The following is a 19,303-nucleotide window of genomic DNA, read 5'->3' on the forward strand; positions in this document are numbered from 1 at the left end:
TATATATATATATATCCAACTAAGCTGGAGCAAGTCCTCTGGCATGTGAGGTGTGTTCCTTTGAGCATGTACAGTGCCAGGGCTGCATTAATCTGAACAAGACAAAGTGCTGTTGCTGTCACCTGATTAATGACAGAAGGTAGAAGAGTATCGGGAAACCATAGGTGCAGTAGTTAGGTCTCTGTGCCTGTTTCACAATATTTGAAGAATTTTGAGAGAATTTTAACCATTTAGGTTACATCACAGCAAAAATGGCAACTATAAACCTGTACCTGTTATGGTAAATGTCTTATATTCATATCTAATCAATATTTATATTTTTTTGTTTCTGCAATCTGACTGATGGTAAGAACTTGCCTTTACTCACCTGGCGACAGAATATACATTTGAAATGAAAACTTGCAGTTGCAGAAGCTGCAACCTGAGTCCTGAACTCTGATACCACACAACATGGTCAGAATGGAACAGAAAAGCTCATTCTGTCATCGAAAGCTCTCAATCTGGTTCCTGACACTCAAAGAAAATACTTTTATTAGCATCAACGTTTAGGGGAAAAGGCAAAGGAAAGAAATAATAGCTAAGTGGAGAAATGATTTTCACTTGAAAGCTAAGTCAGTACAAATGAAGTCCTGTATCTTCACTTCTAGCACTGGGCTTTGACTCAGCTCTACCAGCTCTGACTCAGCTCTACCAGCTCTGACTCAGCTCTACCAGCTCTGACTCAGCTCTACCAGCTCTGACTCAGCTCTACCAGCTCTGACTCAGCTCTTCCATCTCTGACTCACTTCTACCAGCTCTGACTCAGCTCCTTTTGTCTCTGTTCTTTGCATCTTTCCATTTCAGTTTTACTTCCTGATACTGCAACTCTGTTATTTTCTTCTCATCTAGACTAGGGCTGTACCTGCCTCACCGGGTTCCTGACTGTGCTCTGGTTGATAATCCACCTAAAGGCTCGATTAGTCTTCCCACAACATAGCTTCCGGTTTGTGATTCCAGTGCAAACAGGGAAGCAGCTAAACTATATTTTCAGCACACACCAATTTCTGTCTTCAGGTTCCATTTACTTATAGTTCCTACACAGAAGCTTAATAATTTAATTTCAGTTTGACCAATCTCTCCCCTAACTCTAGTGTGCACTTTAAAAATTTTTCATTCCTTAGCACCAAGCTCATATATCACCTCATCCACAGAGCTGTCTCTAAACCCCTCCAAACTAATTAATATTCTTCTTCCTGGGATTTTATACAATTCCACTATTTGTTTTATAGAACTGGCAATTTTACAGCTTAAAATGTATTTAGGTAAGTATTTTTCTTGTCTATGATGATGTGAAAACTCCTGGGAAGTTGGCACACTGGGGCCTCAGGCAGCTTCTTCACTTTGCAAACAGAAATGTGCCAAATGTAACAGGCTTTCAACACAGCAGACGTCCAAGTGTCTGGTGATCGGGAGCTGCATGCAGTAACTCCTTTATATTTAGTTGTTGTAGAACTGTGGCGTTTGCAGAAGGAACAGCATCCAGGATCTATATGGATCTTATTGGTGAAACTGAAGTGGAAGTTATGGGCACAGAATAACCTGGGTTGTTTTATAAGGTAGATCAGTAACTGTCTGTGGGGTTCCACAAAGGCAACTTTGGGTCTCATTCCTTAGCAGTGGGAAATAATAATGTTTTCTACCACTGCATACCACCTTCAACCAAAGCTATGTTATTTTGCACACTGGCCTTTGTTTAAGACTCTCCTCAGAAACAAGTTTCACTCTGTAGGAAAAAAACTGAAATCCTTTGGTGTTCCACCCCTGTGGGGCACTTTGATTCTGTATTTGTTTCAAGTCTCTATATCACATGAAGCCTTTCACGTGGAAACCAGGTAAGCTGGTTCTGTGGTTTGTGTGAATTTACTAGCATGAAAATACCAAGATAATGATCCTAAGGAGTGTTTCAGATAAGATCCTAACATCTGATTTTGTATGATGTAGGTCATTCTTTATGAATATTTTATTTACTATTTTTATTTTATGTGTATGAGTGTATTGCCTGCATGTACGTAAGTGCACACATGGCCTGCAATGCCCTCGAAGGTCATAAGAAGGTATTATATTCCCCTGGGCATGGAGTTAAGGACAGTTGTTTGTTAGCCACCATGTGGGTGCCGGGAGCCAAACCTGGGTCCTCTACAAGAGCAGTCAGTGATCCCACTGAACCATCTCTCCAGCCCTGATGCAGGATATTCTTAATGTCATTGAGAGTACTCCTTGACCTGACCTCACTGACCTGGGGACTATAGTCACATTTGGTTAATAGCAGATACTTTCGATGATTGTGGTATCCGGTGATTTTGTCATTTTGTATGCCCTTGCACAAGCCTAGACGTCATGGGTTAATCACTGAGCACAGCCCTCTGATGTAACCAAGAGACAATCAATACAAGATGTGTGCAGATGCCGTTGGTAGAACACGTCATATCGTTTTACAGTAAACATGTTTTTCTCAAAAATAAAAGGAGTAGAAGTCCAAAATAACGATAGAAAGAAGAGTGTAAATACTAAACCACTAACACAGTTGTTAACTGTCAAGTGCTGTGTAGTACAGATAAACACAGGTCTAGACTTCTGCTTGACTGGCAGCATAGTGGGTTTGTCCCATCAATATGTTCATGAACTCTTGAGTAATATGTTGGGCTCCACTACAAAGGCTCCACTGCTCCCCAGCCATAGGAACTTTTCAGCCTTGTAAATATCTCATGGGAGCACCTGTCCACCCTTCACAGAAGCATCATCACGGAGTACGTACTGTAGACAGCACTGTCTTTCTGGACATTTGTGTTGATTTAGATATTTGGGAAGCAGTCTGAAAGACAATAGCAAACTTCCTCTCACCTACCTATGGTAGCTGTTCCCCTCCCCACTGAGTAAGTAGAAAATCTCCTGTGATAAGTCTGAAACAGATCATCCCTACATTACCTTAGTCTCCTAGCTGCACAGCTCTAAGTCCATTATTTTGGAAGCCAAGTACCTGTTCAGGTCGCGGTGGATGATGGGCTGGGTCAAGTTGTGCAGATATTCCATACCCTTGGCAACATCTACTGCAATTACTAGTTTAGACTGCAAGTCGAGGATTCTAGAATGGGAAACAGATTGAACGGCGGTCAAGTGGCTGAAGCCACACCCACTGTATCTGTCAGAAGAAAACAGCAGAGCACCTGAACCCTCCTCTCTACAATTCCATTCAAGTTTTTATTTATTGAAGATTAAGCTAAAAATTAAACCAATCTGGAAAATAGCTTTACTACAGTGGAAAATGTGTACATATGGGTCAATTCAGATATCTAACATGTTTTGTTTAAAATATTGTACGATTTTCTAATTTATTTGTGATACACCAAAATCCACAATAATATAAAAATGATATTGGCTTTAGACACTGAAGGAAGCCACTTTCTAATTACGATTTGCAGAGATTTAGGAAGTGAATTCAGGTGACACTTGTGCAAGTACATTATCTTTAAAAACTTTTAAAAATAATTACTGTGACTCGGTGATTATTTTATTCTGAGCTTACACAGATACATCCACTTTATCGGCATGCCAAAGTTAGTCTTTTTTTGTGTCTTTTTTATAAGACTATTCGGTTGTCGATTTAAATTTATTACCTTTGATGTTGTGTTAAGGACTTACTTCACTCCTTGAAATACAATAATTATTCGTAAATTACCAGCCATATTTAGAATGCCATAATTGCTAGTACTGTGAGATTTCGGAAGGGGAAAGCTCAGCCAATCACAAATCTTTAGGATATTTCAAATTTACTGCAGTGCCTTGTGCCAGGGTGGGTGAGAGCCAGAGTGCCGTACCTCTTCTGTTCATGAAGAAGTGAGAAGAGGGAGCCTCCTGATATGTACTGTGTGACGATGGCAAACTGGCTGGGGTCCTCCAGGCAGGCGCCCACAAACTGGATCACACAAGGGTGATTGAGCTGGCAGAGGATGGACACCTCTCGGCAAAACATATCCACGTCCGACTTGGAACAGTAGGTGTTGGCTCGGTAACTAAAACAGTGGCAATAGCAAGTTCTCATCAACAGCTGGATGGGCACAAGGGGCTGGCCGTGCTGGGCTTTTCCAAGCCTACAGGTGCCAATTTCCTCTGTTTACTTACCGTTTTATAGCCACTATTTTATTCCTGCATCGTCCTTTATAGACTTTCCCAAAAGAACCTAAAATCAAGAGAAATAAGTGCATGCTTATGCATTATTCTATTGTATTATAATAATGAAATATACTGTCTTGAGCTTATTAAACTGAAGCTGAACTCTAACTGCTTAGCTTACCTGAGCCGATGATTTCATGGAACTCGATTTCAGAGAGCTGGAGCTGGAAATGGGAGGGCAGCCCAGCCCTTAGCAGGAGAACATCTGCCTTCTCTGCACACAGGAATTGTCACTTTATTTTGTGATAAGAAGTGCACAGGTGGGTGTGTACACATGCATCCATGCATTCAACTAAAATCACCATTACCCAGGACTAGTTAATTTCCCCACTGGAATGGATGACTTACAGATACTAAAACCTTAGGGCAAATGGTCTCAGGCCCTGCATTACCAGCATGATAGCCAGAATTCTGTCTTAGCTGTTTGACCACAGGGTTATCAGGACCATGCATTTACTGGTGATCTCAACCTCAATTAGTGTGGCTGAATGACATGGCCACCCTCCAATGTGTTCTGTTTTATAGCCTGAGAAATCAGGTCAATCCATTCCTACATCAATAGGCTAAGTCAAATATCTATTGATGAACTGGGCCTCTGGGGGATGCCAATTAAAGGACAGGAAATAAGCATATGAATCAATCTGAGGAAATACCCCCGACCAAAAAGTACTTTTAAAAGACTTCAAATTCCAAGTGGTTGAATAAAAACTGGCCATGAAAACCTGTTTTATGCTGCCCTGGTCTACTGTCCCTCATTTCTGTATGCAGTGGGCATTCCAAAGTCTTCCTAAATTACAGTATTACCTGAGAGATTTTTGAAAACTAGTTTATTATTTTGAAGATTTCTCTAAGGCAAATCTACTTCCAGTTCTAAGAATATTAATATTTGTAATTTATATTTCTTCCCAATATAAATATTTCTTTTTTGGGGGTGGAGAAAAGGGTTTATTTGGCTTACAGCTCATAGTCCAACATCAAGGGGAGCCAGGGCAAGAATTCCAGGCAGGAACCTGGAGGCAGGAGCTGAAGCACAAATCACAGAGGAATTGTACTCAGCCTGCGTTCTTATATAACCCAGGACCACCTGCCCAGGGGTGGCACTGTCCACAGTGGGCTGGGCCCACCTGCATCACTCAACAATCAAGAAAATGCCTCACAGACATGCCCACAGGCCAGGCCCATGGAGAAAAAATTCTTCAACTGAGGGGTCCTTTTCCCAGTTGACAAGTGAAGCTATTCGGCACAGAAATAAAACAAAAGAAATTCACCCATGTCAACTCCCAAATACAATGAACCTTCCCAGCCATCAGGTATAAATATTTCAATAGTACTATGGGAGTTTGACATTTGTGTAATGCTCATGAAAGTTTTGCTGTCATTATAACTTTACAGACTAAAAGGGCATAAGGATAAAGTAAATTATGAAAACAATGGTCTACTGGTGATACTGCTTATACCTGTAAACTAGTCATTTATAATAAAAACAAAGCACTATGTTACCATACTGAGGAACCAATCAGCCTTAGCAACAAAATATAACCACCATCCTATTTATACATACCTTTAGTCATACTTTTAATCTTCCCCAAGGGGGATGGGACAGACACATAGGAACCATCTAGAAAGAACAGACGTTAACAGTTGAAAGAAGCATCCATTTCTTTCTAGTGTTCAACATCATAAAAATGAGACAGACGAGGAAGTTTACGGTTTAAATACTTTTCTGGGGATGGAAACTGTACTACAAATATTTGTCTAGAAAGTGCATAAAAGGATTTGATGATGCCATTTTTAGCAGACTCCAGCTGATGTAATTTGTGTCTGGTTATGTGTTCTTTTTCCCTAACTTAGTAAACTACTGACATGGAAAATGCCTGTTCCCACCTTTCCAGGCCTTTCCAGTCCTATACAACCCTCATGCCTGTCCTTTCCAAGGAGTGTTGACTTTGAGGAAGGAAATTTGTTGGTGGTGAACACTATTTTTAGCTCCACCCAGACACAAATTTTCTAGAAATAAGGCACATCACTTAGGCTGTACCCTCCCTCCTTGCCCAGAGGGATCGTAACACAAACACAGGTTTACTGTTGGGCACAGTGTTGTACAGCAAGGGAAGCTGAATAGAAAAAAAAAAGGTGTGTGGTGGGGAGAGCACCTCCTCCAGGCTGGGAATATTCATTACATGGCAGCTCATCCTCAGATCTCTTGTAATGCTTCAAGAGGGTGATGATGGCATCGTGTCCTTCAAGAAAAGACAAAAGGAACAGGTCTCACTTTGGGCTTGATTGACTCAGCAGATGCCCAATCCAAAAAGCAATTGGAGATAATTTATAGCCTAGATTGCTTCTTAAGAGACTATGCACTGTAATATGAATTAGCACTTTCCTTTTTCTATACAACTTGCAAAGACTTCACCATATCTGATGAACTAGAGTAGCTGACAGCAGCTCAGGAGCACAGGACTCTGATCCTGCCCTTAAGAGGCTTACAGTGTAGTTGAGTAAATAATTATAGGAATTAAGAGACTAATGAAAACTTCTAAAGGAACAAATGTTAAGTGCTGTGAGAGTGTGCAATTAGGACACGGTTAAAAGTCTAAAAGGACTTGGGGTTAGCAGGAGAGAGAGGTGGACCTGCCATGACTGATCCTTACATTTGGTTGGAAATCCCAGTCATATGGCACTAAGATAACTTGTGTAGGTTTCTTTGGCACATCAGCTGCCTGTAGGTATCTGCATACCTTCCTCACAGTCACTCTGTCATCGGGGTTGGCTGCCCACCTGGGGATATTTCTCTATTTTCCTTCCATCTGACTGTGACCTTGTGACATAATCATAGGAAACGTAAGCAAGAATGATGTCACATCAGAGTCTGCACTTGAGGAAACAGGGAGTACCAGGGTTACCAAGGTTGGGGGTTCAGGGAAACTGTCTTCTCCCGGTGTGACCAGTCCTGGAATGCCACACTTCCGTTACATAATACCAACCCCATTCTGGGGCTTATTAACTCTGGCGGGCACTTGTTACTGTAAAGTTGAAAAATGTTAAGTACTCTTCAGAGAAAACCATCGATTTTCGATAGAATAAAACTTTAACACTGTTTATGCTTTCACTATAAAAATAATCTACTGAAGCTAATTTATAAAAGAGGAAAACAGTGGACCTTAAAGATCTTGCCCAGAGCCTTGTGAAATGCAATCAAACCCCTTGTAAAAATGGGCAACTTTAGGAGGCAAAGAAACAAATATTTTTCTATCACGAGATGCCTGAGAGTTAGTGCAGGCCTAGCACACCCAGTTACCATGCAGAGTGCCTGACATAAAGCTTGTTTATCAAATTCTCTCTTAAAAAACAGGAACAGAATATGGAGAAGTTAAAATATTTACTAGAACTAAAAGTCTTCCCAAAGGTCATGTTCCAGTTCCCGATTCTTTAAGAAATAATAATAACAATAATAATAATAAAACATTCTTCATGCCATTAACAAAATGCATATGAAAACAATCTAGAAGTTAGTGAGGAGGGTCCATTTTCTTCTTTGGTTTCTATTTGTGACTCGTGGGTGTTCCGTTTTATCAAATCTTATTCACAGTCTACATGGAAATGACGGAGATCGGTCTGAATTATTATTAATAATTGTCTCCGGGAAATCTCAAGGCCTGAATAACCTTAGCCAACAGGTACATTTCTAAGAGGAGAGGAAGAGATAGCAGCTACTGTGAAAGTCCTGGTCAGGAGCCAACGTGGTACCATGTGTTCACAAACAAAGGAACAACAGCATGGGACAGCACAGGACATGAGGGTGGTGGCTGGACTGGGGAGGGAGGGAGGCACACGCCTGGGGAAGTGTGCTCCTCAGGCTGCTCCCCATGTGTAACAGCCACTCAGAACACCCTGTGAGCACAGATTCCTGAGCCCTTCCCTGAGACACTGAGTGAACAGTCATGTAGCAGGGCGGTGGCTGTCCAACCAGCTCCAGGGTGCTGCACGGAGACCTATACTTAGCACACCCATCGTCTAGAAGCAGTGGAGACCATTTGGAAAACCACTACATGATTCAGCTGATGAAAAGGCATGTGTATTAGTTACTTTTCTGTTGCTGTGATAGAAACACTGACCAAAGCAACTTATAAAAGGAAGAGTTTGTTTGAGTTTACGGTTCCAGGGGAATTACAGTCTGTCACGGTTGGGAGGCATGGTGGCAGAGGTGGCTGGAGGAGGAGCAGAAGCTAAGCTCTCACGTCTCCAAGTAGGCACAGGAAACAAGAGAACAACTGGAGATCTGGCAAGGCTAAAGAACTCTCTGAGCCCAACCCCAGTGACGTGTTTCCTCCAGCATGGCCACACCTTCTAAGACCTCCCAAAACAGTGCCACCATCTGGGGACAAAATGTCCAAATACTTGGAGCCTATGGGGGACATTTTCATTCAAACCGCCAGAGCATGGCTATTTTATAAAAGATTTTCATCTTTAGATTCTACATAATGAAATATCCTTGAAGACCGACATAAATATTAAGATACTAGATGTGTGCCTAGGGAGATGCCTCTCTGTACACTGCTTGTTTCACAATCATGAGAACCCGAGTTTGGATATACAGTAACTGTGTTAAAGGCCATGTCCACATCTATAATCTCAGGCCTGGGGAGGTAGAGACAGGTGGCTCTCTGGAGATCATCTGTCATCCAGCCTAGCCAATCTGAGCTGTATACTCAGTGAGAGACCCTGTCTCTAAGAAGAAGCTGGAGAAGCAATTGAGGAAGACCCTGATGTTGACCACTGAACTCTACATTCATATGTACCCACATATACACACCCCCACATGTGCACATACTTTCACTGTGCACACCCAAAATAATAAGTATATAATAAATTATTCCATTGCTGTGTCCTGCAGTTCTAACAGGTGAATGCACTATTTCGATCTCCTCTCTACATTTTTTCGATATGTATATATTTATTGAATAAATATTTCCTACATGTAGATACCCTCCTTATCTGCATTCCCTACAGACCCCCACCAGATTCCATATGTTGTCATATACGTTAAGGCCTATCGAGTCAACTTTGTGTCTCCAGGCGTTACGCAGTGTAAGCTTATGCCCTGGAGCCTGGTCGTTCTATCTAGGATCCCTTAAAGAAGACCAGTTCTCCTTCACCCATCAGTGAGCAGCTGCCAATATTTCTTCAGTTAAGATTGGGATCTGCTGCCTGTTTCCCCAATTCTATGCTGGGTTTTTGTCTGATTTGAGTTTGCATGGGTCCTGTGTATGCTGTTACCATTGCTGTAAGTTCATATACGCAAGCTCCCAGAAGCCTGGAAAAACCGATTTCCTGTGGTCAAACACTACTTCTGGCTCTTGCAGTGGTCCCTGAGCCCCGGGTGGGTAAGGCTTAAGATACTCGTCCCATCCAGGAACACACAATCCGCAGTCTCTTATTCTCTACAGGTTGGCCAATTGTGGCCTCTCTGTTAATTGCCCTGTGTTGCCTGAGGAAGATTCCCTGGTGAAAGTGGACAGATTCATTACTATCCTAACTCCTGTTCCACTATGTTCCATGAGCCTTATGTATAGAGATTTCATTGTAGATGAGTTACTTAGAACTGGGCATCTCGCAGACCTCTAACTCCTGTTCCACTATGTTCCATGAGCCTTATAGAGATTTCATTGTAGATGAGTTACTTAGAACTGGGCATCTCGCAGACCCTTATTCTCTGTGTGTGACCAGTTGTAGAACTCTGTAATAGCCTCTATCTATTGCAAAAAGAAGCTTTTTTGATGAGTAATCACTGGTATACTCATCTATAAATATAAGGATCCATATTTAGCATACAGAAAGAAATGCCATTTGTTTAAGAATGTGACAGATGTAGGGTTTTCTCTAGGATCTATGACCTCTCCAGCCATATCTATTTAGCTATGTTTAAAGTACCACACATGAGTTCCATCCCAATGAGCAGGCTTTAAAAGTCCAATTAGATAGTTGTTGATTAACCCCAAGAAAAAAGTGCCACCACTGTACCAGTGGAGATAGCTTTCTGTGGCAGTCTTATTGTGGTTATTAGGTTTGAAGCTGGGTTGGACCACTGACTGAGTTTTCTCCTTTAGCAGCTTGCGTAGTGTCCTCTGAAACTGTGGGAGCTAGTCCTCAGGAAGGAGGCCTCCAGGTCAGTCCAACTCCACTGCTCCAAGACCTGTATCTGAAGTATGTCCTTTCTTCAGCAATACGGTCTTCCCTTCAAATTCTGAGAGGAAATTAAGGGCCGTGGCAATAGCCTGTGTTATTTTGTCTCTAGGACTACCCAGACCAACAACTTAAAGGGAGGTTTATTAACTTTTGCCTCAAGACTTATAATTGAACTTGAATGCTTACTTTCAGATTCGATAATCTAAATAGTCTATTTTCTGTTGCTACTTTTGTTAATACCCAAGACATAGTGATTTAACAAATCAAGATTATCCTCTCATAGATCGGAAGGTTTGAATCTTGGTAGGATTTCCTCTGGTCTGCTAGCCAGGTGATAGCACGCTCACATTTCTTAGAAGTCCAGCTCCCCCGTCTTTTGTTTCTGACTCTTAGAGTTACCATATCCCTGCCTTGCAGCCCCTTCCTTAGAGAAAGAAACAGTGTCTGAGTTCTCTCCATACACACCGACCAACACTCCTGCTTTTTCCACATGTAAAGCCCTTTGTGATTTCACAGGCTCAGTGGGACAGAATAAGTCAGTTGTCTCTTCAACCGTCTAGTATCTTCATTCTCCCTCGCTCTACAAGGCAGTGTGTTGCAGGTTCCAGGAATCCATCCTCTTTGTCCCCAGGGCCTTAGTTTCCTCCCACACTGTTTCACACAAATCCCACTGTGCTGTGCTCCTGAGCTGCAGCATCTTCCAAAAGCATAACTTTCTTTCCATCTTCTCAGCCTCAGGATGTAAGACGGAGCATCAAGAGAGAAATGACCTTGGAACTGAAGAGTTCCTTCAACTACTGGCTGAATTCACAGGTTCTGTGCTTTGTCCTTGCCTCCACCAGCCTGTGGGGCTTTAAAAATCTTTCTTCTATTTGATCTTTAAGGATTTGGATCCAGAAAACAAAACGAAACAAAATTCTGTTATTCCCATTTTTCCTGGGACATCCTGTAGGGAAGGAACCCCCCTGCCCCAGCACAACACACAGACACAGACACACAGACTCTCTCTTTCTCTCTCTCTCTCTCTCTCTCTCTCTCTCTCTCTCTCTCTCACACACACACACACACACACTTTCCTCTCTCTCTCACACACACACACTCATGCACTCACATGCACACACACCACACACAGAGCACTGTACCCCACCTGTCGATGGCCCTTTGTCAACTAACTCTACTGACAGAGGACCTCAAGCTTTCCCCAGCAAAGCAGAGCTCAGCTTGTGAATCCCGAGTTCCTGTGCTTGTCGGTGATCACACCCTTGGTGTCCCCTCTCATTTTAACAGCTCTCATGGCCCCACTTGCTCTGAGCAGTTTTAATTTCCTGCCAGCCCAGTGGCACGATTTGCTGGCATTTTCTTTGGAATGCTTTTCATCAAGAGCCTAATGAGTGCCTGTGTTCTGGCTGGTGATAAGCCAGAGGCTGCCAGGGAAATGCCATGAGGCTCCCTTGGCTCTGCAAGGCGTCTCTGCCTCATTTCCCATCTCCTGCTGACAGTGGTTAAAGCATCAGTGTATGAAGAAGCTCCTGTGTGCCTGGACTGCTCTGACAAGCCATTAACATCCACACAACAGAACTCAAAGCCACTGACACCCCTTTCCCCAACCCTGGGCCACAACATGTTAAGTAGAAACCGGCCTTGTTGGAGATCCATCAGTGAATTATTAAGCAAACACCTGATAACAGATATACATATAAGCAAGGTACTCTAATGGTCTAAGTCCACAGATATTCAAACGTCCACTAATTAAATAAAATAATTTCCCATATCTTAGAATTTAGTGTTTACAGCCAAGTATTTTAAACAAGTTGCAGATGGCTATGTTATTAGCCTAATGCAGCTGTAATAACAATTTACACTTTCAGAGCGTTAGTCACTGGGGCACATAAAGGGCTTTGGCAAATGCGACTCCTGGCCAGCGTGAAGTCGCCCCAACTCTTGCGCTCTTCTTACCCCTCAAAATGCACACATTCTTGTTTCCTTCAATTTCTTTACTTTGGGTAAGATTTTCCCCCACAATTCTCTAAACTTCCACCTTGATCAATGGCTATTGCATGTTCTATATTTCTGAGATTATAAATCAGTCCCGTTTGCAATTATTACAGAGGTCAGTTCTACACCATGGTCATGTATCCAGCTGAGGCTTCAGGAAAAATTTAATGTTCATGTGTGTTTTGCCTGCATGTATGTAAGTGTACTGTGTATGTGCAATGCCTGAAGAAACAAGAGGGTGTCAGGTCCCAGGGAACTGAAGTTACAGGTGGTTGTTAGCTGCCTTGTGAGTACTGGGAACTGAACCAGTGCTCTTAACCACCGAGCCATCTCTCCAGCCCCAGAAGTGTGCATTTTATTTCCATGCTGTCTTCTCCCCAACCTTGCTGGTTCACATAGAGGTGATGAGTGCTGGTTTCTTCCCTTGCCTGAGAATTATTTTAAGAACTAGACATGGAGGTCAGTGGGAATGACATCAGTATTGAGACCTTCCTGCTGACTTTCTGACATGGGGACCCTTTGTTAAAGGATGAGGAGAGACCTGAAAGTTCATTACAGAAACGGGGAATTCTGTATGCGTGCAGGTGCACTTTGAGTGTGGAGGACAGAGGTCAACCATGGTGTCCTTTCTCAGGTACTGAACTCCTTATTTGTTGAGACAGGGTCTCTGACATGTCTGGAGCTCACCAAGTAGGATAGTTTGCTAGTCATCAAGCCCCAAGGACCCAACCTCTCTCCAGCCTTCAGTGCTGGGGTTTCAGGCTCATACTGCCATACTTACCTTTTCCTGATGTGGGTTCTGGGGAACAAAAGCAGGTCCTCTGGCTTACACAGAAAGCCCTTTGCCCGCTGAGTTCTCCAGTCCAAAGCCAGGGAATTCTTATTGGCCACATGTGTCCCTCATGTCCAGATCAGTCCTAGCCTTCTTAACACGAACTCAGAGGAACCAATGATATAGTAAAACTTTGCCAGTACCTTAATATCTGTAATTCCCATTTGTGAACTCTAAGATCTAGTCAGATGGCACAGTGGGTCAAAGGTGCTTCCCACTAACCTGGCAACAACAATCTGACCATCTGAGTTCAGTTCCCAGAACCTAGGCAGTGGAAGGAGAGAATCAACTCCCTAACTCCCTCAGGTTGTAATATAACCTCCACATGTACACCATGGTAAGTTTGTTTCTCTCTCTCTCTCTCTCTCTCTCTCTCTCTCTCTCTCTCTCTCTCTCCCCCCCCCCATCTCTTCCCCTCTCTCCCTCCCACCAACAAGAGATGTCAGAGGGCACCTTCTACTATCTGACTTTCTACAGCTCATCTTCCTAGTGAGAAGCCCTGATAAAATTTCCTGTCTTGCAATTTCTTCTCATGACTTGAATCTGAAAAGTGCCTGTTTTGAGTGTCACCTGCCCCTTCATGCAACATGCTATCACCAACATGCTCCAGCCCTCCTAAGGTGGGAATTGGGGAGTTGGCAAACATAACTGTTTTTGCCAAGAGAACACAGACACTGTTCCACTCTCCTTCCTCCTCTGTCTCAATCCACCTTCCTTTCCTTCTTTGACTATTTATCATGCACCTATCAGAGCTGCTCCAAGTTCTCCTCAAGGAAGCCTTTCCTAACTACTCAACTTTAGGCTGTGTCTATGAATATTCTTCTCACAAAAGTACTTTCATTCTTACTTTTTAGAGTGCATATTGATAATGTGACACATATTTTCAATCCTTTTTTTGGTCTTTTTGAGACAGGGTCTCCCTGTAGCCCCTGGAACTCACTATGAGACCAAGATGGCCTTGAACTTGTAGAGATCCACTTGCATCTGCCTCCCAAGTGCTGGGATTGAAGGCGTGTGCCACTACACTGAGCCATATTTCAATCCTTTTCTTGATTTCAGTCTCTTCCTGCTAGAAGTGCAGCCTTCCTTAGGCTGTGCAGGTCCTGCTGGTCTTCCTTGGGCTGCGCAGGTCCTGCTGGTCTTCCTTGGGCTGCGCAGGTCCTGCTGGTCTTCCTTGGGCTGCGCAGGTCCTGCTGGTCTTCCTTGGGCTGCGCAGGTCCTGCTGGTCTTCCTTGGGCTGCGCAGGTCCTGCTGGTCTTCCTTGGGCTGCGCAGGTCCTGCTGGTCTTCCTTGGGCTGCACAGCCAGTCTTGTTCCCTGCCTCACTTCAGTTTCTGGCACAGCACCAATAGCACACTAGGTTGGCAGTGCATTTTCATTGAATGAGTGAACAGCAATAGGCGATAGAGATACATTGTTGAAGTTGATGTGCTCTTTACTTTTATAGGGATGTTATTTAGCAGCAAGGAAAAATAATTACATAAGCTATATTTATATCATATGTTATTTAAATTTTATTTAGTCAATGTTTAGTGAGAAAAACAAAGGATGCTCTGAATGTGTTTTCTGCCAACATTTTACAGCCATATACAGGGACTCTGGGGGAGTGCCTTGATGAATTCCATGCTGAGCTTGAAAGAGGAGGCTAGGATTAAACCAAAAGAGAGGAGAAAAGCATTCTGACCAGAGTTAAACTTTGCCAGTCCTGTGTATAGAAACAGGAACTTTGGGACATTCTTTAAAAAATGCTTGTTTTTTTTTTTTTTTTTTTTACGATTGGAACTATCCTGGTAGCTTTAGTTATCAAATTAACAGTCTAGAGTCATCTGAGAGGGAAGACTCAATGGAAGAGTTTCCTAGATCTGATTGGCCTGTAGAAGTTGTTTTGATTTTAATTTATTGTTTAGTGACATTGGCAGTATTCCCTGGGCATCTGGCTGAATAAGAAATCTAAGCGTGAGCTGCGTAGCAACCCAGAGAGAAAAGCAGCATTACCTCACGGCTGCAGCCTCCAGGTTCCTACCTACAGTTCTAGCTCTGCCTTCCCTCTGAAACCTCACAGGCCCAGCTCCCACTGTCAGCATTGCCCTCAACACTCTACCTTCCTAGCTCCCACAATAGCTCATTAAGCTTTGAGTACTCACTTGGTTTTCCAGCCCCCAGTTGCAAATGCTCTGATGATCCTCCAACGTGGTCAGCTACAGCACAGCAGCGCACAACTCCTGGGACCAATTTCTATTCTCATTTCTTTTCTGCTGCCTTGATAAAACGCTTTGGCCAAAAGTAACTTGGGGGGAGGATATGGTTTATTTTGTGTCGGGTCATAATGCATCAGGGAGTGAAGTCAAGGTAGGAATGCCAGAGTTCTGGGAGGACTGGGGTGCCAGGAGAAAAAGCAAATGTAGGAGACCATGGATGCTACTTGCCATCTTGACTTTTGGGTATTGTTTAGATCCAAGTCTCAGTAGCAATCTGCCAGTGTGGTAGTCAGAAACCATGGCAAGGAGCTTCATGATGATCATCCTGAGATAAGCCATGAAAACCTTGCTGTAGTGAAAAAAGTTTATAAAGTCCTGCCCAGTTTTCACATATTTTCTTTATTGGCATCTAACTATGCTTTCAAATTGCTTTAATGATATTTTCAATAGAGACACTTGCTTTAGTCTTGAGGCTTTAATGAGAGTGATATTGGGTCTGGAGGGAATACTCAGGAGTTAAAAGGACTTGCTGCTCTTGCAGAACATCTGGGTTCAGTTTTTAGTACCCATGTGGAGGCACACAGCTGCCTGTTACTCCAGGTCCAGAGAACCCAATGCCTTCTTCTGGCCCTTCTTAGGCACCTGCACACATGTGTTGCTCACAGGCTCATTCAGGCATACATAATCATACATATAAATGAAAACAATCTTAGATTAGTGGTATGGTCTGAGCCATAAATAAAAATCAGCAATGAAAGGTTGCATGCCTTTCTATCTGCCAGTTTGTCCAGTGGGGTTGGCAGGGACTTTTCAGTAGTGGGTCTAAAGGCTGCTTTCCATTCTAACATAGCATTTCTTACTGTACATTGAAGTATATGTTAAAGGAGGAGGAACTCTGGGTGTCGAGAATTACATGGATTCAGCTGAGCCTCTGCACTGCACTTAACAATAAAAATACCACAATTTTTATTGAGAATCCATTATGTCCCAAACACATTTCTCAGCTTTCATCAGAATCCCATAAAGCTAGTGCTAATTTCCTCATTTTAAGCTTGAGAATGAAAGCTGAGAGAGGTTAAACCACTTGTTGAAGGTCATTAAGAGAATGGAGTTTGGGCTTAGATCTGCTTGGTTTGGGGATAAATGGCTAAAAACTCAGACTCTGCATTGAGTCAGAATTCTGCTGGTGCTGGATCCCTGCTCCCAGCTCTTTTGGGTAAGAGTTACTTAGCAGCTAAGTCTCAAATTCTTCATAATAGCAAGAACATTCTGATATCAAGAATTATTTTGGCAAAGCATGGTAGCCCATCCTTATATCCCAGTAATTGGAGCCCAACAGCAGGAAGATTCCTTTGAGTTCCAGAGCAGTCTGGACTATGTGGTTAGCCAGACTACCTAGACTACAGAATAAGACCCTGCCTCAAGGAACCAAAATAGGAATAAATGTGTTATTTGCTCATTGGATCATTATACAGATATACATACATATGCTGCACAGACTTCATGGATGTAAGTCATCACTGCCCATTTTAAGTATGTGGATCCTTACAGTAATTACATTTCAAAAACATTTCTGTATCATCCAGCCAGACTACCTAGACTACAGAATAAGACCCTGCCTCAAGGAACCAAAACAGGAATAAATGTGTTATTTGCTCATTGGATCATTATACAGATATACATACATATGCTGCACAGACTTCATGGATGTAAGTCATCACTGCCCATTTTAAGTATGTGGATCCTTACAGTAATTACATTTCAAAAACATTTCTGTATCATCTCTGTACAGTGACAATAAAAGGTTTCCATTTTAGTAATTGTTAGTGTTATTATTTATATCTCAAGCAGAAAGTAACTAAAGATGTGGAAAAGCAATTAGTATGAAAATAATCATTGGACTAGAGAGATGGCTCAATGGTTCAGAGCACGGGCTGCTCTTGAAGGGGACCCAGGTTCAGTTCCCAGCACCCACACAGTGGCTAACAATCATCCATAACTCCAGTTCCAGGACATCTAAGTCCCTCTTCTGAAGTCCATGGGCATTGCACAACATGGGCACACTTACATATATGCAGACAATATGCTCATACACATAAAATAGAAATAACATAAAATATCAAAAAAAATCATGCATAGGATTGGAGAGATGGCTCAGCAGTTAAGAGCACTGGCTGTTCTTACAAGAATCTGGGTTCAGTTCTCAGCATCCACATAGTAGCTAACAACTGTCTGTAACTCCAGTTCCAGTGGATTCTATACCCTCTTCTGGCCTCCACAGGCATTGCACATATGTGGTATACTTACATATATGTAGGCAAAACACTCATACACATTAAATAATAAATGAGTAGTAAATAAGTAAAACAATGCATATTTAGAAATGTCAACCATCTAAAGTTATTGCTTAACCCTTCCTTTCCCCGCCCCCTTGTCCCCAGTCTGAGCACATTGCACAAGATTCATTCATCATAGATCTAAACTCCAATTAGGTTAGAGTTAAGTACAGACTCTGCCTGATGCAATCCACCAGTGAAAGTCCGCAGCAGGCCTCTACCGTTTCTTCTGCTTCTCCGTCTCCATCATCTCTCAGTCACTTCTCACTAAGAAATGTAAACGTCATGACTGTGAGACTTCATTACTGTTGGAGAATATGCTATGGTCCATTTACTATAAAGAATTGACACCGTACTACGTTTGTCAGGAGGAATGAACAAAGTATATATCACGGGACAGGAGCCTCGATTTTTATTGTTTTTTCTCACTTACCACTAATTCTCCAACTCTAGCTCCTGTCACTGTGAATTAGGGCACCTCTGCTCTATATAAATATTGTATTCTGGGTAATTAGATACTGGGATAGGAGCCTCTGTAAATTACTTTAACTGCTGTCAGTGCTGAAGGCAAATACGAAGTTTTTAGTTCTGTTTCTAGTTTGGGTTATTTTCTGACCCTAAACAGCCTGACATAAAAGAGCTCTTTTCTTTGTCAAAGGCAGCCCTTTCAAATCTACCTGCCAGACAGGCTATTGAACTATGGGTTCAATTCTAATTGGCTTCAATCTTTTCAATCCGGCAGTTTCATTTTTAATGCAATGGATGTAAGATTATGTGTAGATCTTTTCAATGGGTATTCCATACTGCTGCTTAGGCAGAGGATTTGAACATAAGTGGGCTGCTGGCTATTTCTTCTGGACAATTTAAATGGATTCATAAGAGTCCTTTGTGCCCCAGGGAAAGGGCAGAACAAATCCAAGTGAGACGGTTAGAGCTCCCCTTTCAGATGGAATTGTAGAAAAAGGAGGGGGCTCTTGGGCAAGAGAAGTACTCAAAATACTGTAAAATTGGAGCTCTAAGCAGTCTAGTAAGGTGGATGCTTAACCAGTTGTTTCCTGTGCAGAACTGAGGTCACCAGGAAGCATCTGCCCAAACTGATATTGGTTTCTACAGGTTAGAAGGTCTACGCAAATAGACAACTTTCACCATGGTTCCATAGGAACCCAGGGTGAGTCAATTATTTTATAAAGTATTCTGAAAGAATAGATGACTTTATAGAACTCTAAAGTACCCACAGCTTTATTATATTAGAATAGTGAAATGAAGCCTAGCTAAAATTTGGTTTGGGTTGGCTTAAAAATCTTAATTAGAACCATTAGGAAAGACACGGTATTGAGAAAGATTCAGTCTTCCATTAAGAGGGTTGTGTAGGATGAGATATTCAAAAAGGGTAACTCAACCTTTTGGCATCACCACACAATGCTGTCATCTACAAAGTTCATACTGGAGGATTTCACAATTGAGTTACCAAAAAAATTCATAACATAACATGTTTTACATAAATTTATAACTCTGTGTCAGGCTGCATTTGTAGATAGCCTTTGCTGG

General features: G+C 42.3%; 1 protein-coding gene across 1 annotated transcript in view; it reads right to left on the reverse strand.

The window, feature by feature from the left end:
• The window catches only part of Tnni3k (TNNI3 interacting kinase), a 304,879-nt gene that overhangs the window by 158,715 nt on the left and 126,861 nt on the right, over window positions 1-19,303 (reverse strand). Inside the window, exons 12-17 of the mRNA XM_008853645.1 lie at window positions 6,363-6,449; window positions 5,771-5,827; window positions 4,331-4,423; window positions 4,159-4,216; window positions 3,855-4,049; window positions 3,017-3,121 (exon numbers count right to left, since the gene is read on the reverse strand). Coding sequence (XP_008851867.1) covers window positions 3,017-3,121; window positions 3,855-4,049; window positions 4,159-4,216; window positions 4,331-4,423; window positions 5,771-5,827; window positions 6,363-6,449 — 595 coding nt within the window. The remainder of the gene's footprint in view (window positions 1-3,016; window positions 3,122-3,854; window positions 4,050-4,158; window positions 4,217-4,330; window positions 4,424-5,770; window positions 5,828-6,362; window positions 6,450-19,303) is intronic.

Source organism: Nannospalax galili, unplaced genomic scaffold, assembly GCF_000622305.1.
Source record: "Nannospalax galili isolate Female #2095 unplaced genomic scaffold, S.galili_v1.0 scaffold387, whole genome shotgun sequence".
Lineage (NCBI taxonomy): Eukaryota > Metazoa > Chordata > Mammalia > Rodentia > Spalacidae > Nannospalax > Nannospalax galili.